General features: G+C 39.5%; 1 protein-coding gene across 1 annotated transcript in view; it reads right to left on the bottom strand.

The window, feature by feature from the left end:
* Positions 1 to 9973: 9973 nt before the first annotated feature.
* Positions 9974 to 21661, bottom strand: part of LOC138868508 (uncharacterized) — a 67148-nt gene continuing 55460 nt past the window's right edge. Inside the window, exons 3-5 of the mRNA XM_070146062.1 lie at positions 15338 to 15556; positions 14715 to 14861; positions 9974 to 10376 (exon numbers count right to left, since the gene is read on the bottom strand). Coding sequence (XP_070002163.1) covers positions 9974 to 10376; positions 14715 to 14861; positions 15338 to 15556 — 769 coding nt within the window. The remainder of the gene's footprint in view (positions 10377 to 14714; positions 14862 to 15337; positions 15557 to 21661) is intronic.

The following is a 21661-nucleotide window of genomic DNA, read 5'->3' on the forward strand; positions in this document are numbered from 1 at the left end:
AAATTTTACAAAAACCGAACACTCAATCCTATACGAGTTCAACCATACCAAATTACCAAATTTCAATACCATTTCGTCCCTCAAATCATAATTTATATTTTGAAAGTTTTCTTCAAAATCCCCATTTTCCCAAAAGACTAATTAAATGATAAAAATAAAGATAAAATCATGGAATATAATAAATTCTAGGTGAAGAACACTTACCTATCAATTTGCTTGAAAACCCCACGAAATATCTCCATAAACCGAGGTCTAAAACTCACAAATATGGAGAAAAATGGCAAAACCCTCGAATATAAACTCTTTGCCCAGGCATTACCGCACCTGCGACATAATTAGCCGCTATTGCGCAACCGTAGGTGCGCATGCCCAAACCACACCTGCGCTCCCTCTCGCTTTTGCGCCCAAGAATCCGCTTTGCGCAGCCGCAAATGTGTACCAATTCTCCGTATAAACTGCCAAATCTAGCTCTTCTCTCACCTGCATCTCCATCTTCGCACCTGCGACCACCGCACCTGTGCCCAAGGTGCAATTACACCAGAACTCAGACCTATTCACAACTATGAAAACCATCCAAAGACTCATCCGAAACACACTCGGGGCCCCTGGGACCCCGTCCAAGCATACCAACAAGTTTCATAATCTAACACGGACTCGCTCAAGGTCTCAAATAACATCAAACAACGTTGAAACTAAGATCGCACCATGAATCAAACTTATGAACTTCCAAATCTTTCAACTTCCAAAATTCGAGCCGAAACATATCAAATCAACCCGAAATGACATCAAATCTTGCAGGCAAGTCCCAAATAACATAGCGGAGCTATTCCAACTCTCGAAATTGCATTTCAACCCCAATAATACCAAAGTCAACTATTTGTCAAACCTCTCAACCTTCCAAACTTCAACCTTTTCCAACTTTCGCCGAAATGCTTAAAATTACCCTACGGACATCCAAATCTAAATTCGGAAGCATGACTAAGTCCAAAATCACCATATAAAGCTGTTAAAATCATCCAAAACCCATTGTAGAGCCGTTTACACAAAGGTCAAATTCCGGTCAACTCTTACCGGTTAAGCTTCCAAAATTCGAATCCTTCTTCCAATTTGACTCCAAATCATCCAGTAACTAAACTCGACCATGCACGCAAGTTATAAAACATAATATGAAGCTGATCAAGACCTTATGCCACCGAACGAGACTTAAATTCTCAAAACGATCGGCCGGTTGTTATATCATCCCTCTCTTAAAAAAAAGTTCGTCCTCGAACGTGCCAAGAATCGCCTCAAAGCCATCAAATCACTGCACAAATCCAACATACACCGGCGAATGACCCCACATCACCCCAATCCATATAATCCGGATGAGACCATCTTAGCATTAATTTTCCCTTCCAATCAGTACCAATAAGCCTTAGAGTCAAAATTCTCACCTTCCGTTCATCTCCAAAAGACACGATTCTTAATCCACCCATGGTATCAGTCTTTACCAGCTACAACAACTTATGCCTACATCCACAAGGTACAACCACACAATGTGACACACTATACATAGGCCCATAATAACATTTCTAATCATAATAGCTGCTCGTAATCAAACCCAACACCGACCATTAGCCTCATATCCGTTAGGATCCTGTCTCAACCCTCCACAGCACTAACAATGATGCACAAAACATGAAGACCTCATAACTATACACCCGAATCAACAAGTCACAACTAACACTAGAGGGCACACACCGCGAAATCTAAACTTAGGAAGCACAAAACAAAAATGACAGAATATGTAAGGAGAAACACATAACAGAATTATCAAACAAGCCCGACAGGCACAACTCCCTATCAGTACTATTCTACGAATCAATTTACAAGGAAAATCAAAGTATATGAACAAATCACAAGGATCACTTCCTGATGAACTCCTACCGTGGCATGCAGCTCGGTTCAAACACATCAAATCACATGAAATCGTGAGGGTCCCACCCTCAACTCTGAATCACAATAGAATACACATCAAACCAACTAAAGCCTTCCACTAGTGCAATTCTGTCAACAAAATTATAACAAGTCTGGCTCCTACACCGGTGGAGCATCTAAATGACATATCATAACCAAAATACCCAGGAGTCACATCAAAACCTAATGTAATTGACAACAAGAATTCACTTCTAGTCTCACAACTCTCAATAATGAATAAAACAAGTGATACACACATGCTACCACTTATAGAATCTCCCAATAGGGGCAAACATATAAGCAGAATGCTAACTCATGAACTCACCCATAGGTGGAGCAAAAATAAGAGGACTCATCCCGATAAGCAAAACCGAAAGAAATACTCGTGACGCTCCTCTATAACAAATTGAAATCATACCTATATGACATCATCTGGAGCTGTCGCGCCCCCTTTTTTCCTCGTGAAGTATGGGTTTCGACATTTCTTTGGGACAACTCATTTCCTTTTGAGAATTGGGTATGGAATTTGAAAGTCACCACCTAACAAATTTAAGGTGCGTTAGGGCACCTAAAGCGAATAACTCATAAACCGGTTAGCATTACCAGAGATTATGTAAGGGCTCAAAATAACCTTAAGGGGAAGGTGTTAGTCACCCCTCGATGTCCACAAAGGTGGGTCACAGCCAAACTCGAATTAGGTGAATTAATCTTATAAACAAACAAAGAAATCTAGGGAAATAGATATTATGTTTATAATAAGGGGTAAAAGGGGTCCTAGGTTTTTTTAGCCCATAGGATAACTTCTGTGCAATACTTGGTAATCATCCCCAAGTTGGGGTGCTACATATAGCATTAGTGCATAGGTCATCATATCCTTTACTACCCGATTACCCTCCCCTTAATGGATATATAAGCGATTCTAACTAAACGTACTCTATGCGTGCATTACCCGTCCCTTACTTATGGTCCTAGAGGTGTTTAGGACTTCTAGTTTAGGTGATCTAGACTCTCCTATAGTTCTTAAAGGATAAAATCTATGCGTCAAGAAATACAAATAGGACTGTCTGACAAAGGAACAGTTAAAGGCTCACATTTACCTCCACAAATAAGCAGGCAATTACACGTCTCAAACAACAGTATTTCAGACGCTTTAAAAGTCCTATAGCAGGATATCTAGGTGAGCACAAAGCATAACATATGCAGCAATTCTATTAAAGCGGGGCAGCAAATACCTAATCAGTTTGCCTACTAATTTTATTACTTCCTAAATCTGGGCAGTTTCAAGCAGCAGGAAAATAACAGTTTAAAGATCCCAGAACTCAAGCAGCCTACAAGATTGCCTAAATGATGAACGAACAAGATTTTATAAACCAGGTGTCTAAGCTATAAACTGATTATTGATTTTAGCGGTTGATTTTATCTTAAACCCTGTAGGCATGATTTCTAAGTGCTGGAACATGCTGAAATTCTATAGACATGAGTTCTAAATGCAAAAACTGATTTTAAATATTATAGGCATGATATGTAAATGCAGAAACTGATTTAAACCTTATAGGCATGATATTTAGATGCAGGAACTGATTTAAACCTTATTGACATGGTATCTAAATGAAGAAACTAATTTAAACTTATAGGCATGGTATCTAAATGCAGGAATTGATTTAAACTTACAAGCATGGTTTCTAGGCGAGTAAAGCATCAATTAATTTCTAAGCGAACATCAACAAAGGAATTCTTAGAAACATCATTGCTAATGCACACATGAAGGTTTGAAGACATGATTATCAATGCAAAATAGAGTAACGACTTTAGAGCAGGTTTTCTAACTTTAGAAATTCAGGATGTAAGGAATTAGATAAGTCATATAGGCATAGTTTTTAATGCACATAAGTAAATAAACATTGCATCAACCTATAGGCATGATTTCTACCCGTTTCAAATAAAGATATATAATAATCCCTTCCCGTTTTACTAATAACCTCATTACCTGTTTTACAAGAAATTATTATTAAAAACCAAATATAAATGAATTATAGAAATGAACTACTATACTATAGGGAGACTCGATAGGCCCAAAAGTAATCCTGGAAACCAGGCCTTCAACCAATTCTGAAATATGCCACTATTCTCATAGTACACCCAATGGTTTTCTGGTGCGTCAAAGTTCCCAAGGGCCTCAAGGACCCCGGGCAATGCTCACACCAGAAAACCTTTTCAAGAGACATTTTGGGAGTAGGTTTTGGAGATCCAGCCCCAGTGTGTCAAAGTTCAGATGAGTCTCATGGACTCCTATGTAGTGCTCACACTGGAGGAGCAGGACCCTAGATGTTCTAAGAGTAGGAGATGAAAATAGGAGATAGTTTTAAGAAAATAGCTTGGATTTTCTGGGGTAAATAGGAATAAATAAAGTCATTTCAACACTTGGGATTCAAACAGAGATTCCAGCAATCAAACAGTAGACAGCAGCAGGATCACAATCACTCCAAGCAAGGTTTCACATTGCCTAGATTCAACTTAGTTTACTAGTTGTTACTAGTTGGGCATATGGACAGTTATTAAACAAATAAATGGTATGCTGGGATCAGATTACCAATCAGATAGTCATATATGAAAGGCAGTAGGGGTTGGGGCCATAGAAATCATTAATCAAAAGTCTGTTAGGGGTGAATACTTAAAACAGTACAGAAAGAACATGCTAGTTGAGAAATAAGTAGACATAGGTCTAATTTACACATAAGCAAACATGTAGACATACTGAAACAGGAAGCACCTAGGTCTAGTTAAAACAGAAGTACGGTTACCTCCTGGATGAGCAGAAACTGGAATGAATGTTGCTTATGTTTGAAGAACGGTTACCTCCTGGATTACCTACAAAACTCAAAATACGATGCATGCAAGTATATAGATTACTGCAAGATTTTAAACGTGATGAAAATTCCCTTTGGACCAGGGAAGATTGTCTTTAGACGGTGCAAATGACGTCATTTGAATATGATGTCATAGGCCATCAATTATGAGATAGGAGATTCGCAGGTCATGAAATGGTGTCCTCAGGCCATGAAAGTGGTTCCTTTGAACCATGATACCTTTGAATAATGATATGCAAGTTTGAGGGATCCTCACGTCATGGAATGGTGCCTTCAGGCTATGAGGATGATGCCTTCGGATATGTTGGCTATATGTCAACCCATGATGTGCAGAGATATGATACCGAAAGTGATAGCAAGACAAATCTTAGTCTTGTGCGGAGTTTGGGGGCAGAACTTAGCCCGATAGTACCATGTTTAGAATAGAGCAACATTTATGAAAGGAGGAAAAATGTTTAGTCTCATGAGAAGGCAGTGCTTAGCCTTATGCAAATACGGAGGCATAGCTTAGTCTCATGCAATACTTGAGACAAGTCTTAATCTCATGCAAAGAGAAGGCAGTGATTAGCCATATGCAAAAGAGACTCAGTGCTTAGCCTCATGCAAGATTAGAGACAGGGCTAAGTCTCATGCAAATAGAAGGCATTGCTTAGCCTTCTGCAAAAGGGAGGCAGGGCTTAGCCTCATATAAGATCTGAGATAGGGCTTAGCCTCATGTAAGATCTGAGATAGGGCTTAGTCTCATGTAAAGAGAAGGCAGTGCTTAGCCTTATGCAAAAGGGGGGCAGGGCTTAGCCTCATGCAAGATTTGAGACAACGCTTAGTCTCATGCAAAGAGAAGGCAGTGCTTAGCCTTATGCAAAAGGGAGGTAGAGCATAGCCTCATGCAAGACCTAAGACAGGGCTTAGTCTCATCCAAAGATAAGGCAGTGCTTAGCCTTATGCAAAAAGGAGGCAAGGCTTAGCCTCATGCAAGATTTGAGACAAGGCTTAGTCTCATGCAAAGAAAAGGCATTGCTTAGCCTTATGTCAAAGAGAGGTAGGGCTTAGCCTCATGAAAGATTTGAGATAGAGCTTAGTCTCACGCAAAAAGAAGGATGTGCTTAGACTTATGCAAAAGGGAGGCAGGGCTTAGCCTCATACAAGATCTGAGACTGGGCTTAGTCTAATGCAAAGAGAAGGCAGTGCTTAGCCTTATGTAAAAGGGAGGTAGGGCTTAGCCTCGTGCAAGATTTTAGACAGGGCTTAGTTTCATGCAAAGAGAAGGCAATGCTTAGCCTTATGCAAAAGGGAGGCAAGGCTTAACCTTATACAAGGAGAAGACAATGCTTAGCCTTATACAAATAAGGAGGTAGGGATTAGCCTCATGAAATATTTGAGATAGGGCTTAATCTCATGCAAATATGAACAGATAGTGAGTAGGAGCAAAATATTTCTTAGCTGGAGATATATTTGTGTCTTGTGGCCCGATCGATAGTGATTTTGCTGCGTGTATATTTGCGAATGCTCTTGTTATGTCCATTGTGCCTACATCCAAATAAAAGTAATGAGTTTTGTAAGGGTAGATTAGTTCGTGCCATTGTCTGTTGGCTGTGCTTTGATCCATTCTGGAAGCCCTGTTTGAGTTTCCTCGAGTAATACCTAGCTGTCACGGAAATAGAGTTTTTGAAAATATGCACTTATTGATGAAAATAGAGTTATTTTAGAAAACATAGTGAAATATCAAGTAATTTTAGATGAACTAATGACTAAAACATTTCAGAGACATTGCAGCTCTCTTGCATTAGAATTTTGAGGTTCCTCTTCAAAATTCTGCCCTAGTTTGGTAAATGATCCTTCGTCCTTTTGCGTACAACGAAACCTGCTGAACCTTCTCCGGAATTTTGAGATCCTTCTCAAAATTCTACCCCAGTTTCTCAACCAATCTCTGACTGTCTGGCATATGATGGCGTTGGCTGGACTTGCTCCAGAATTTTGAGGAATCTCCTCAAAATTCTGCCCCAGTTTCTGGTTTTAGGGGAAATGAAAATTTTATTAAGATATGACCAAACCCACAGGGCTGCCTACGCATCCCCTCTTAAATGAGAATCAGGTCAAGCGTAGTTCAGTTACATCATATGAAGGAATGTAAAATAATCTAAACATAATATATCTTGACTGCGTCTGGATTGATTAGTTTTGGCCTGACTTCTCTGCCCATTTATGCAAGTATGAGTGCTCCTCCTGTTAGCACCCGGTGAACTATGTAAGGACATTGCCAGTTGGGAAAGAATTTCTCTTTGTCTTCATCTTGATGTGGGAAGATCTTCTTCAGCACCAATTGTCCTGGTGCGAATTGTCTCGGTTTGACCATTTTGTTGAAAGCTCTGAACATTCTGTTCTGATAAAGCTGACTGTGATATTTTGCGTTCATTCTTTTCCCGTCTATAAGGGCCAGTTGCTCACCTTCTTATCTATTTTTCATCACTGAGTTTGGCTTCATGTATGATCCTTAAAGAGGGAATTTCTACCTCGGCTAGAATGACAGCTTCGGTACCATAAACCAGTAAATAGGGGGTTGCCCCAGTTGATGTGCGGACTGTAGTGCAGTACCCCAATAGGGAAAAGGGTAACTTCTCGTGCCACTGCTTATGATTTTCTACTATCTTCCTTAGTATTTTCTAGATGTTTTTATTGGCAGCTTCCACAGCTCCATTCATTTGAGGCATGTATGTTGTAGAGTTTTTGTGCTTGATTTGAAGGTTTCACACATGGCTTCCATCAGGTCGTTGTTGAGATTGGCAACATTGTCAGTGATGATGGATTCTAGAACCCCAAATCGATAAATAATCTGGTCGCGAACAAAATCCGCAACGACCTTCTTAGTCACAGCTTTGTAAGATGCAACTTCAACCCATTTGGTGAAGTAGTTGATAGCCACAAGAATAAATCAATGCCCATTTGAGGCAATGGGTTCGATCGGACCAACGACATCCATTCCCCAAGAGACAAAAGGCAAGGTGAGCTTGTTGTATTAAGTTCGTTTGGTGGTACCTTTATCATGTCTGCGTGTATCTGGCATTGGTGACATTTCTGGACGTGCCAGATGCAATCGGTTTCCATGGTCATCCAGAAATATCCAGCTCTAAGTATCTTCTTGGATAGAACAAAACCATTCATATATGGTCTGTAGGTTCCGGCATGTATCTCTTCGAGCAATCTAGAAGCCTCTTTGCGTCAACACACATCAACAATCCTAGATCAGGAATTCTTCTATACAGGTTTCCTTCGCTTTGGAAGAAATGATTAGACAGTCTCTGTAGTGTGTGTGTTTTTAGTATTGTTCACCTGTCTTGGGTATTCTCCCTTTTCCAAATATTCTCTGATGTCGTGGAACCAAGGTTTTCCAAATATTTCTTCTTCAACATGAGCACAGTAATCCAGTTGATTATGGATCCTCACCGGGATAGGATCGATGAAATTCGTGTCTGGATGTTGTATCATTGATGGTAAGGTGGCCAAGGCGTCTGCAAATTCATTTTGAACTCTAAGCATATGTTTGAATTTTATCTTTGTGAATCTCTTCATCAATTCTTGCACATTCTACAAGTACGTTAGTATCTTGGTGTTCTTCATAGCCCACTCTCCTTGAACCTGATGTACCAGAAGATTTGAATGACAAATTACCAGCAACTCTTGTATATTTGTATCGATGGACAAAGTGATCCCCATAATGCAAGCTTTGTATTCTACCATGTTTTTGGTGCATGGAAACCTCAGCTTGTGAATACCGGGTAGTGTTGACCTATTTCTGATACCAAAACTGCTCCAATACCCACTCCCTTGAAATTGGCAGCTCCATCAAAAAACATTCTCCAACCGTCGTAGGCTTCAGCAATGTCCTCTCATACGAATGATAATTCTTCATCAGGAAAATAAATTTTCAAGGGTTCGTATTCTCCTCCCACAGGATTCTCAGCAAGATGGTCTGTCAATGCTTGTCCTTTGACTGCCTTCTGAGTTACATAGACGATATCGAACTCACTTAACAATATCTACCACTTGGCTAACTTCCTGGTTGGCATGGGCTTCTGAAAAATGTACTTTAGAGGGTCCATCCTGGATATGAGGTACGTAGTATAGGCACAAAAGTAATGCCTCAATTTCTGAGCTATCCAGGTCAAAGCACAGCAAGTGCGTTCCAGCTGAGAATATCGTACTTCGTAAGGTGTGAACTTATTACTCAAGTAGTATATGGCTTGCTCCTTTTTTACTGTCTCATCATGTTGTCCCAAAATACATCCAAAAGCTCCATCTAATACAGATAGATAGAGTAGCAAAGGTCTCCCAGGTTCTGGCGGGACTAGGACTAGTGGTGTGGACATGTATTACTTGATTTTGTCAAAAGCCTTCTGACAATCTTCGGTTCAACTCGTTTCAACATCTTTCCTCAACATTTTGAAGATGGGATCACATATGACTGTAGACTGTGCTATGAAGTGGCTGATGTAGTTAAGGCATCCTAGGAAGTTCATCATGTCCATTTTGCTCTTTGGTGGTGGTTGGATAGCCTTAACTTTGGACGGGTCCAACTCGATTCCTCGGCAGCTGACAATGAATCCCAACCACTTTCCTACGGGAACCCCGAATGCACATTTAGCAAGGTTTAATTTCAGATTGTACCTCCTTAGCCTGTCAAAGAATTTTCTCAAATCTGCTATGTGATCTACGACCCTCTTGGACTTGATGATGACGTCGTCAACATATACCTCTATTTTCTTATGTATTATATCATGGAATATGGTTTTCATGGCTCTCATGTAAGTAACACCAACATTATTTAGATCGAATGGCATCATTTTGTAGCAGTATACTCCCCACGGTGTGATGAAAACTATTTTCTCTGTGCCTTGTTTGTCCATATAGATTTGGTGATAACCCGCAAAGCAATCTACAAAAGATTGGAGTTCATGCTTGGCGCAATTGTCGATTAGGATGTGTATATTTGGTAGTGGGAAATCGTCCTTGGGACTTGCTCTGTTTAAATCTCGATAGCCAACACACACCTTGACTTTCCCATATTTTTTTGGAACTGGTACAGTGTTGGCTAGCCAGGTTGGACACTCAACTACCCTCAAGACTTTGGCTTTGATCTGTTAGTGACCTCCTTCTTAATTTTTTAGGCTCATGTTTGGTTTGAATTTTCTGAGCTTCTGCTTCACTGGAGAACACATTGGATTGGTAGGCATCTTGTGATCAACTATGGATGTGCTCAGACTGGTCATGTGATCATATGACCATGCAAAGATATCCTCACATTCCTTCAGGAAACGAATGTACTCTTCCTTCTCTAACGGTGATAAGTGAATGCTTATGCGAGTCTTCTTGACGGTTTCGACGTCTCCCAAATTTATTGCTTTGGTCTCGTCCAGGTTGGACTTAGCTTTATTCTCAAAGTTCTCAACCTCCCTGACAATTTCCTCAGGTATTTCATCCTCTTCTTCTGAGTCACTATCCTTATGTTGTGTTGTCTCATTACATATCACAGCCATCGGTTTACCAGGAAAAGTAATACTAACAATGTAGAATGAAAAATGTGAAAGATAGTAATAAATAATAAATGGCAATGCATTGATTAAACATCGAAAAACATCCAAAACAAGTATGGCTATAGAAATAAATTAGGCTAAATGCCAAGCTTCCTAAGGACTTGGCGGGCCCGGGATGGTGTGGCAGTCCAATTCCTAAGAACTACTCCCTTCTCTAGAGTCTGAACGGTGAGGCCTTCTTCCTTCTTCTCCTCAATCACCGCATTGCAATCCATATCCTCATATTCTAGGAATAGGTTCCTTAGGGTAGCCAAAGCTTCTTCTTCTGCAGATCCCTATATTGTATCAGCCTGGTGAAAAGTCTAACCCAGATGTGGCACTGGTTGCTTGATAGGGTAATAAGGACCAAGCCATGGTGGCGACCAATCATCATATTCTTGCCAGGTGTATGGATATCCCAACACGAAAGTTGTGCCATGACGTTTCAATTATATCGGATTGGTAATGCCTTGGAGATTCTTCCCAAGCCCTTTGTCGGGTTCATACCCAGACCATGCCAGTATGCTCTCTATTTTGCTACTCCACCACCTATCTTTATCAATTTCATTGACATGTTCAATATGATGATAAGTTTCTCCGCCCAGCCTTCTTCTATTCTCAATAACCGTGATAGTTTGACTATTGTAAATAGGGTTGCTTCCATCTCCATGAATGATTACTTCCTGATGGTTCCATTAGAATTTCACATCCTAGTGCAGTGTGGAAGACACAGCCCCAACAGCGTGTATCCAAGGTCATCCCAATAGCAAATTGTAGGAGGCAGATAAATTTAGCACTTGAAATTCGACGTCAAACGAAGTCGAGCCCATCTGCAGGCAGAGGCTAATTTCCCCAATTGTGGCCCTTTGAGACCCATCGAATGCTTTCACATTCATGCTCCCTACTCGTATCTCGTGGAAACCTTTTCCCAACCTGTTCAGAGTGGTCAATGGACAAATGTTGAGTCTCGAACCCCCATCTATTAAGACCCTAGAAATGAATTTGTCTTCGAACTGTACTGTGATATGTAATGCCATATTGTGACTTAATCCTTCAAGTGGCAGTTTATCCTCGTAGAAGGTGATCTTGTGACTCTCCAGTATCTGCCCTACCATGTTGGTCATTTATCCACTGGTGATGTTGTTGGGTACATAAGCTACATTTAACACTTCCATTAAAGCACTCCTACACGCCTCTGAATTTTGCAATAGTGACAGGATGGATATCTGGGCGGGAGTCTTGTTCAAGTGGTCGACAACAGAGTATTCTCTCACATATACTTTCCTCCAAAGATCATCTGGACTAGTTTCAATGATAGGCTGTTTGGTAGCGGTCTCCTACCTCAAATGGAACAGGTATGGCTATTGGTGGGGTTACTTCTACCTCAAAAGGAACCTAAGCGATTACCTTAGCCTCAGCTGGCGGATGTAGTTGAACCATAATAGGATTGATTGTAACTGCAGGTTTTGGGTCGTCACCTTCTTCGATGAACCCAATTGATCCCTCGGGAATCCATTCTTTGTCAGTTTCTATCACGTGTACTCCTTCACCCCTATGATCTGGGAGGGGGTTGTTGAGGACGTTGGATACAACTTCCTTCGCCTATATGACCTTGTTATCAATCAACATCTGAATCTTATCTTTCAATGTCTGGCACTCGTCAATAGTGTGCCCCTTCATACCGAAATGATATGCACTGATTTTGTTTGGGTTGACCCATTGAGATGGATTTTTCATTACCACAAAGGGAATAGGGTTGACATAGCCAGCAGCCTTTAATCTTTCGTACAGCTGGTCAATGGGTTTAGTGATGGTGGTGTATTACGTGGGTGGTTTGCGATCAAAATTGGGACTGGGTTTCTGGTGATTTGGATGGGTTGGAGGTGAATGATAGTAAGCTGGTTGGGTGTTAAAAGTGTGATAGGCTGTGGCGGGTTGAGAATATCTGGGAGGTGAGGGTTGGTATGCTGGCTGAGGTGTTTGCTATGTGAGTAGAGATTTTGGACCTTGGGCCACCATTACTGCCCCTACGTCTTTCTTCTTTTATATACCCCCTGATTGCAATGTTTTATTCGTGGCTTGCAATGCCTTGAAATTTGTTACCATCCCGCTTTTAATGCCTTCTTCAATCCTTTCTACGAGTTTGATGATGTTGGAGAACTTATGATTCTCAATAACCATTAGCCTTTCTTAATATTGTGGGTCTTGTGCCCTGACAAAGAACTTGTTCATTTGTTCCTCGTCTAATGCTGGTCTGACCTTGGCTTCTTCCAACCTCTATCGAGTAGCATACTCGCAGAAAGTCTCAGTTGGCTTCTTCTTTAGATTCTGGATACAGAAGACATCTGGTGCATTCTCTGTATTGAACCTAAACTGATCCATAAATTATGATGCCATTCTCACCCAATTGACCCACTTCTTAGAATTTTGGCTTATGTACCAGGATAGGGCATCTTTTGTAATTCTTCTCATGAATAGCTTCATTAGAATCCTTTCATCTTTTCTGACCCCCATGAGCTTGTCGGAATAAGTTCTCAAATGAACCTTGGGATTACCCGTTCCGTCAAACATCTTGAACTTAGGAGGTTTGTAACCCTCCGGCAGTTCTACATCTAGTTGTATGCATAAGTCCTCATAGTTCAGACTTTCTATCCCTTTACCTCTTTTAACACCCTAAACTCGACTTGTCAACTTCTTCAGTTCCTCGGCCATGTTTTTGATGAGCAGGTCTTTCTCAGTAGATTCTGGTGTATAGGAGATTTGTAAAGTGGAGTAAGGTAAGGTTTCCAAGTATTTGGGGTTATTATGGTGAGTGTTAGGGATTTGGATGTAGTGGTGGTCATTGGTTGAGTTTTGAGGATCGGAAATAGGTTGTGGTGTGTTTTGAGGAGTATGATAGGTAGTGGTTTGTGGGTACTGGATTGGTTGATGATGGTGCTGTAGAGGAGTTGGTATTGGTGAAAGATTAGGATTTTGGGGAGGAGTGGCATACTGATGGGGTGCAGGAGGATTTTGTGGACGTTGGTTTGCTGTGTTTTGAGGAGGTGTCGGGTTTTGAGCATTTTGTTGGGTGACATCTGGGATGTTTAGGGTAAGGGAGAGGTTTGCCAAGTTGCGGAGCTGCTCAAGTTCTCATTGTAACTCCAGTATCTTTTGTTATAACCTTAAAACCAATTCATTTTGTGCCGGAGTTCTCCGACCATCTGAATTTTCCGCATTCTCATTTTTTTCTTGTGTCGTCCATTCTTGCCTTTCCCTTGCTTTTTGGATCGCTTGGAGGAGGAGGAGGTGGAGGGCCTCTGAATTTGGTGTGATATATTGATGATGCCAGTATGTGCGAACCAACCCTAGGGGATGGGAATAATAATAAAAATAAAGAAAAACAAAAGGTAAACAAGTCAATTAGTATTCTGAAAAGTTTGCAGTGTTTAAACACATATTGCGGGAATGTAAATTCCCGTTCTAATTACAAATTTTCTTGTTACAATTTCTAAATAACAAAAACTCAAGTTTATCATTTCAAAGAACCCCAAAAAAACACACCTTATCATCAAATATTTGGGAATAAAATTAATTTATTTTATTATTTAAATTTTGATTGATATGAAAAGAAAAATCAATACGTTAATACGATTGAAAATACTAAAAGAGTAAAAGAATATATTATTCAATTTAAACAATGAGAAAATACATCACGACTTATGTTTCAACTGACTTTTTAATCATATTTTAATAATCGATTTAAAGTTTGGTGGTGCAGAATATTTTTTAAAATAAAAAAGTATAGAATCTATGTAAAAATACTCTAAATTGTATTTGAAGTATTGTATAATCTTTGTACAATAAAGTGTCGACAAGTATTATAAAGTGATTGGCATAGCTATAATACGATTTTAGAAAAAATAAAATGTACATAAAAAAAGAAGATAAATTACATGGGAGCCTCGTTATACCCGAGGTAGGCCTAGCGACAAATAGATTTGGAGAAATTTAGTGCCAATAATTGCCTCATTTCATTAATGTAAAGATAGACGGCCCAAAATGACACTAAATAAGATAAGTCACTAATGGCACTTGGTCTTATTACATTTGAAAAGTAAGTAAACCTAATCTACTTGGTCCCGGAAGGACCTTCTCCAGGTTGGATGCTCTTATCGATCAGATCCCCAGTTCGCGCAGGTTCAGCAGTAAGAATGCCCTTGCCAAATGTCCTCCTTCGTTTCCCTCAGCGTTCTGTCAATCGGTGACTCTCTTCCTCATTTTCCCTTCCAATTCTATCAGACTGTACTCGAGATATTACAGCCTTTCGCTGGATTTAACAAACCTCTCTTTCCACTCATTTATAATTTCCATATCAGCCTTATGTTGCTCCCTATGCTCGGCTTCATACTCGTGAACTCTTTTGCGCAATTTGTTATACTTCGCCTGTGCTTCGGCAACTTCTTCTATGACCCTATTTCCTGGACCAACCCTTGGTTTGAATATTCACTCTATGTTATCATCTAACCATAAAGGGTAAAAGTACACGTGACCGGTGTGATACCAATCTGGCTCGATACGACAACTTTCAAATGCCACATATGCTGAGCTTGCATTTTTACGGGACATCGTCATCCTAAAAATCTGCCCTATAGTGACTCATCTTAGCAACCCGCGGTATGACCTGCTTCCTGCCTACTTGTCTCATAATCCTGATGGGAGCATAAGGGTATATGCCCCTCAACCCGATCAGTACCAAGTGTGGAACATCCCTAGATTTGTTGATGAACTCATCGGTAGCTAACATCTATTGAACCTGGTCCTCGATTAAATTGTTGAAAAACTGCACTCATCCTATAGCATCCTTTGGTTGAGAAAACATGTCTAGGATATAGGTCATTTTCTTGGGATGACGGAAGTCTAAATGATCATTCCACGGCCTCCGCAGAAATTCCTAACGGTATTGACCTTTTTGGAGATGTTCTAATAGCCAAACTTGCAGCATCAAAGTGCAACCCTAGAAGTATCTGTACCCCTTCTGACAACGCTCCAAGGCCCGGTACATATCTGCAATGATCATAGGGACAATGGTATATGTCTGCCCATTGATCCCATCCATTAAAGTTTCGGCCCCCATGGCCAGCTTGGTGTGGATTCTGTCTCCTTGGATTGGGAACACTAGCATACCTAGGAAACACACAATGAACACAAAGACCCTACGGTGAATCCAGCCTAAGAAGGTGATGGAGAATTCATTATCGAAAATACGGTAAGACCTGTTGTGACCGTATCATTCATAGAGGAAGTCAAAGGGTATGTAGGAGTTTTTCAGGCACTCCAAGTCATCGTTGTTCTTTAACCCCATCATCTTAAGAAATCCCCTAGTGGTGCAATTTTCAAGTACCAATAAACTAGGGCTATCCCAAGGCAACCCAACGAATCGCCCTATTTCTTCCAAGAGAGGGGTCATTTCTATGTCTCCAAAACGGAACATAGCCCTTTCTTTGTCCCAGAACATTGTAGCAACTTTGATTAACATTTTGTTCAGCTAAAGGTCCAACAAAGAAGGCAAATTTCCTAAGACCCTTTTCACATGATTTTGGTCACTTGATGGAAGATCCTTCCACCAATCTAGCAATAGTGATGGTATGTTACCGACCATGTCAAACCTGGGGACTTCGTGCCTCATTTTCTACAAAACAAAATATGGTTAGTCCCTTCCCCCCTCCAGGTTCGTCTATTTATACAACAATAATTAGCACATTGGCACTTATTTCTCCAAAATTAGTGCACACAATCGTGGTTGCGTCCATTAGGATTATGGAAAACCCTATGGACTTTTGGACGAGGCTTGTCTTAAAGGGTTATTATGTGGACAACATATTAGCCCAACTAGGTTTGACCATGATGCATGCCCAATTAATCAGAGTAAGGTTTCTATGGAGGGCTAGACTAGTACCCTCAAGCAGACAACTTGAGGGGGAAAGGCACGGAACCGTCGATTGCACCGTTGATCGACTAGTTTTACCGCAAATACGCCTTTTTGAATTTAAAGGGTGATATATAGGAAGAGCGCAAATACTCATCAAGAGTTTCTATAGGATTGATTACGCACAAGTGGAATATGATGTTGAGCATGATTTATGCAACAATAAATAGCATATTGTCACGTATTTGCACGTTAAAAATGATAAATGCGGTATTTGAATAATTGAAAGACAGTTAAGAAAGTAAACAAGGAGACAAGTCAGTTTTAGGAAATAAAGGAAATTGGAAATGCTTAAAAATAGGCAATTAAATCCAACTAAGGGATGAAGGGGAAAGGGTGCACATGAATTAACGGAAGAAAGCATGCTAAAAAAACAAGTTTATTATGGTAAGAGCCTAAAATATCCCTAGTAGAGTCGCCATGCTATTGCGCCCCCTTTTTTCTCGCAAAGTTCGAGTTTCGACATTTCTTTGGGACAACTCATTTCCTTTTGGGAATTGGATATGGAATTTGAAGAGTCGCCACCTAATGAATTTAAGGTGTGTTAGGGAACGTAAAGCAAATAATTCATAAACCGGTTTGCATTACCAGAGATTGGGTAAGGGCTCAAAATAACCTTAAGGGAAAGGTGTTAGGCACCCCTCGAGGTTTACAAAAGTGGGTCCCGGCCAAACTCGAATTAGGTGAATTAGTCTTCTAAACAAACAAAGTAATCTAGGCAAATAGATATTATATTTAATAAAAAGGGGTAAAAGGGATCCTAGGTTTTTTTAGCCTATAGGATCACTTCTGTGCAATACTTGGTAATCGCCCCCAAGTTGAGGTGCTACACATAGCATTAGCGCACATGTCATCATATCCTTTACTACCCAATTACCCTCCCCTTAATGGTTATATAAGCGATTCTAATTAAACGTACTCTATGCGTGCATTACACATCCCTTACTTATGGTCCTGGAGGTGTTTAGGACTTCTAGTTGAGGTGGATCTAGGCTCTTCTATAGTGCTTAAAAGGAGAAAATCTAAGCGACCAGCAAAACTAATAGGACTGTCAAACAAAGGAACAGTTAAAGGCTCACATTTACCTCCACAAATAAGCATGCAATTGAAGGTCTCAAACAAACAGTATTTCAGACTATTTAAAAGTCCTATAACAGGATATCTAGGTGAGCACAAAGCAGAACATACGCAACAGTTTTATTAAAGCGGGGCAGCAAATACCTAATCAGTTTGCCTACTGATTTTATTACTTCCTGAATCTTGGTAGTTTCAAGCAGTAGGAAAATAACAGTTTAATGAACCCAGGACTCAAGCAGCCTACAAAATTGCCTAAATGATGAATGGATAGGATTTTTATAAACCAGGTGTATACGCTGTAAACTGATTACTCATTTTAGCAGTTGATTTTTTCTTAAAACCTGTAGCCATGATTTCTAAGTGCTGAAACATGTTAAAATCCTATAGGCATGAGTTTTAAGTGTAGAAATTGATTTTTTAAACCTTATAGGCATGATATCTAAATGCAGAAACTGATTTAAATCTTATAGGTATGATATTTAAATGCAGGAACTAATTTAAACCTTATTGACATGGCATCTAAATACATAAATTGATTTAAACTTATAGGCATGGTATCTAAATGCAGGAACTAATTTAAACTTATAGGCATGGTTTCTAGGCGAGTAAATCATCAATCAATTGCTAAGCGGACATCAACAAAGAAATTCCTAGAAACATGATTTCTAATGCACACATGAAGGTTTGGAGACATGATTATCGATGCAAAATTGAGTAATGACTTAAGAGCAGGTTTTCTAACGATGGAAATTCAGAATTTAAGGAATTAGATGAGTCCTATAGGCATAGTTTCTAATGCATATAAGTAAACAAACATTGCAGCAACCTATATGCATGATTTCTACTCGTTCTTAACATATATATATAAGATTCCCTTCCTACTATTAACCCTAATATCTATTTTACAAGGAATTATTATTACAAACTAAATATAAATGAATTACAGAAATGAACTGCTATATTATAGGGAGCCTGGATAGGCCCAAAAGTAATATCGGAAGCCAGGCTTTCAACCAAGTCTGAAATATGACACTATTCTCATAGTACACCCAATGATTTTCTGGTGCATCAAAGTTCCCAAGGGCCTCAGTGTTACACCCCATATTTTCGTACGTGAGAGTATTCGTAAGTCAATTAATGTAATATCAAAAATGAGATCATCCTCGAAAGTAAATCATGTTACCTTGGGGGATAGAAATATTTTTGATCATGAATAACAAGTACCAAGATGGTTGGAAAGTCTTAGAAGCTAAACAAATTGAAGAAAATAAGTTTCGTCGAAAGTCGATAAGTTTGGAATGTTATAACATGCACTTTGGGTGAGACTGAGGTTCTTAAGGTGATAAGGAGTTTATGTTATATGTTATTTTAGGTTTATGATAGTCATGTGTTACGTTTTGAAGTCAAGCGAGTTGTGAAACAAAAGTTGGCAAATGTCATCACAAGTTACATTCATAAATGTGTTGAAAATTAGGTCAAATGTAGTGGAGCATTTCTCCCAAAATACTAGGAATTATGAGATGTTCCACATATCAAATTTAATATCTATGAGTCTAGTTTCTAACGCACTAAACGGATTATCGATATGATATCAGAGAGACTGCACGGACTGCATAGGTGACAAGTAGGTGTGTCACTAAAGCTTTTTGAGCAATACATTTCGTATGTTATATGAGGTATTTTTAGGACATATTATATACCAAATTGAAGTTCTTGGAATCTAGTTTCCAATGCTCTTAACCGTTCACTCATACGATACCTGAATAAAAACTTATAAGCATTGAAAAAGGAATAATGCTAGGGTGACAAGTAGAACCTTCTTGATTTTTCAACAAAATGGGATATTTACATCCCTTATCTCGTCTCTTTAATGATAGGGTGACAAGTAGCACCTTCTTGATTTTTCAACAAAATGGGATATTAACATCCCTTATCTCGTCTCTTTCCCCATTATTCTTGAGAGAACGACCAAATAACACCTCTAACCTTCCCCTCAACCTCTTCACCAGGGTTTCCAACAAGATTATCATTCGGGGCACGAAATCAAGCAGCGATAACAATAAAACAATCCCTACAACGTAAGTATCGCTATATCGGCCTCTCTTTTTTCTTTGTAGGTCGATTTTTGCAAAGTACTTCATAGTTAAGAAATGTATAATTTCTGTAATTAAGTGTTTAAATATCAAGGAAGGTTGACAAATAGGTTTCCTAATAGTTAGAACTCACGAGACATAGATTGGAAGCCGTGAGTTCGATATTTTTCACTTTTAGTGGGCTGTTTTGTAGTCCATTTATGTTGGCCTATTTTGCTGCTAATTTATGGAGTTTGGAAGGATAAAAGAGCATGGAGAAATGCCACATGTGGTAGGGTAATAGGTTGGTCACTTGTTGTTGTAATTTCAGGCTAATTGACAACTTGTTGATTGGGTGTGTTATGGTATATTTGGGGTTTTTATTGTATTGAAGGTCCCGGAGTGTAATTAGGTTGGTTTTGAGTTGCTGATTGTATTGTGTTTGTGTCTTGCCTATAGTAGGCTTGAGGGAGTAGTAAAATCAGGCGAAATACTGCCCGTTTTATTTTAGAATCGAGTTATCATTTGATATACATAATACACTAGCGCCATCTAAGTCGTACATGTATTTCTTTGTTATAGGATTGGCGCGCCAAGTTATTATAAGCTTGTTATGGAGTTGCATTGACGACTTGAGGTGTGTTGAGGCTATCTCTCCTTTATTTTTGGCATGATCCATATGATACAATGAAACGAGCAAGTAGCAACTTTCACAAATGATTCTATTCTTAGAAGTACTAGGGTTGCCTATGTTCTAGATTCCCCATATGTCCTACTATCATATCGTCTGTTCATGGGTCTCATGACGTTCCGAGAAATCTTACTAACTTACTTCATTATGTATTGCATTCGTTTATACATGTACATTGACCCATGACCAGATGGCGTTATATACGCATATATTATATGTATATGGGATATGGGAAAAGGTTATGGCGTTATATACACACCACCACCTGATCAACTGGTATACGTTGATGATTTTTCCCACAGTGGCTGAGATGATATAATGGGATGCCCTCAGAGGCTTGATAATATTATGTACGAATATACCTATGCATGATATGACATTTATATGCACATGCATGACAATATAAATGTTTCATGATTCACAGAGCTATTCATAATTACAGGTTGAGTCCTTTACTTTATGTTTCTTTCATGTCTTTTACATACTGCTTTCATGCCTTACATACCCGTTACCTTATTTGTACTGACGTCTCTTTTGCCCAGGGACGCTGAGTTTCATGCTTGCAGGTCCAGATAGATAGGTTGATAGTCCTCTTAATAGGATCAGCTCAGCGGAAGGTGTTGTTGCACTCCATTTGCTCCGAAGTTGCCTATTTGGTCAGTATGATTTGGACGCGTATTGATTGGTATGGCGTGGCCCTGTCCCGACCTTTATGACGTTTATGTACTCCTAGAGGCTTATAGACTGATGTTATGCATATGGATACTTGTTTTATCATGTCAGCTTTATAGGCCCGTATGTTGCATGCATAAGTTTCTATATCATGTCGAGTATTCTCTTACGTTTTATTCTAGTTATCTTAAGAGAGCCATTTCGTCTCATTTACCTATGATAGTATGATACGAAAGATGTGTTACGTTGGTACATGGTTGAGTAAGATACCGGGTGCCCATCGCGGCCCATCGGTTTGGATCGTGATAGAAGTGATATCAGAGCAGTTCTGTACTAGGGAGTCTATAAGCCATGTCTAGTAGAGTCTTGTTTAAGGGTGTGTTTGTGCACCACATTTATAAGCAGGAGGCTATAGGGCATTTAGGATGTCACTCTTTCTTTTTACTCTAGATTATGTGGTAGAGCTCAGTTGTAAGAATTCAAACTCCTAAATTCTATTTTGTTCCTAATACAACGATATCCACATTCAGAAAGACAGCTGGTTAGAGATTGAAGGTGGCTGCGGAAGAGTTGAGTCAGAGGAATTCAATTTTTCATCATGCTTATGATGAGTAAATTTGAGGTTTTCAGCAGATCATGTGTCTACTAAGATGTGTAAGTTTCTTGATAATGAGCCCTGAGGCAAGAATATCTATCCACTCGTATGGTAAAAGGGAATAAAAGAATTGGAAGGTAGACACAAGTTTCAGCAAGTAAAAGAAGCAAGTTGTGAAGAAGGGTACGAGGTACCT

This window comes from Nicotiana sylvestris, chromosome 5, assembly GCF_000393655.2.
Source record: "Nicotiana sylvestris chromosome 5, ASM39365v2, whole genome shotgun sequence".
NCBI lineage: Eukaryota > Viridiplantae > Streptophyta > Magnoliopsida > Solanales > Solanaceae > Nicotiana > Nicotiana sylvestris.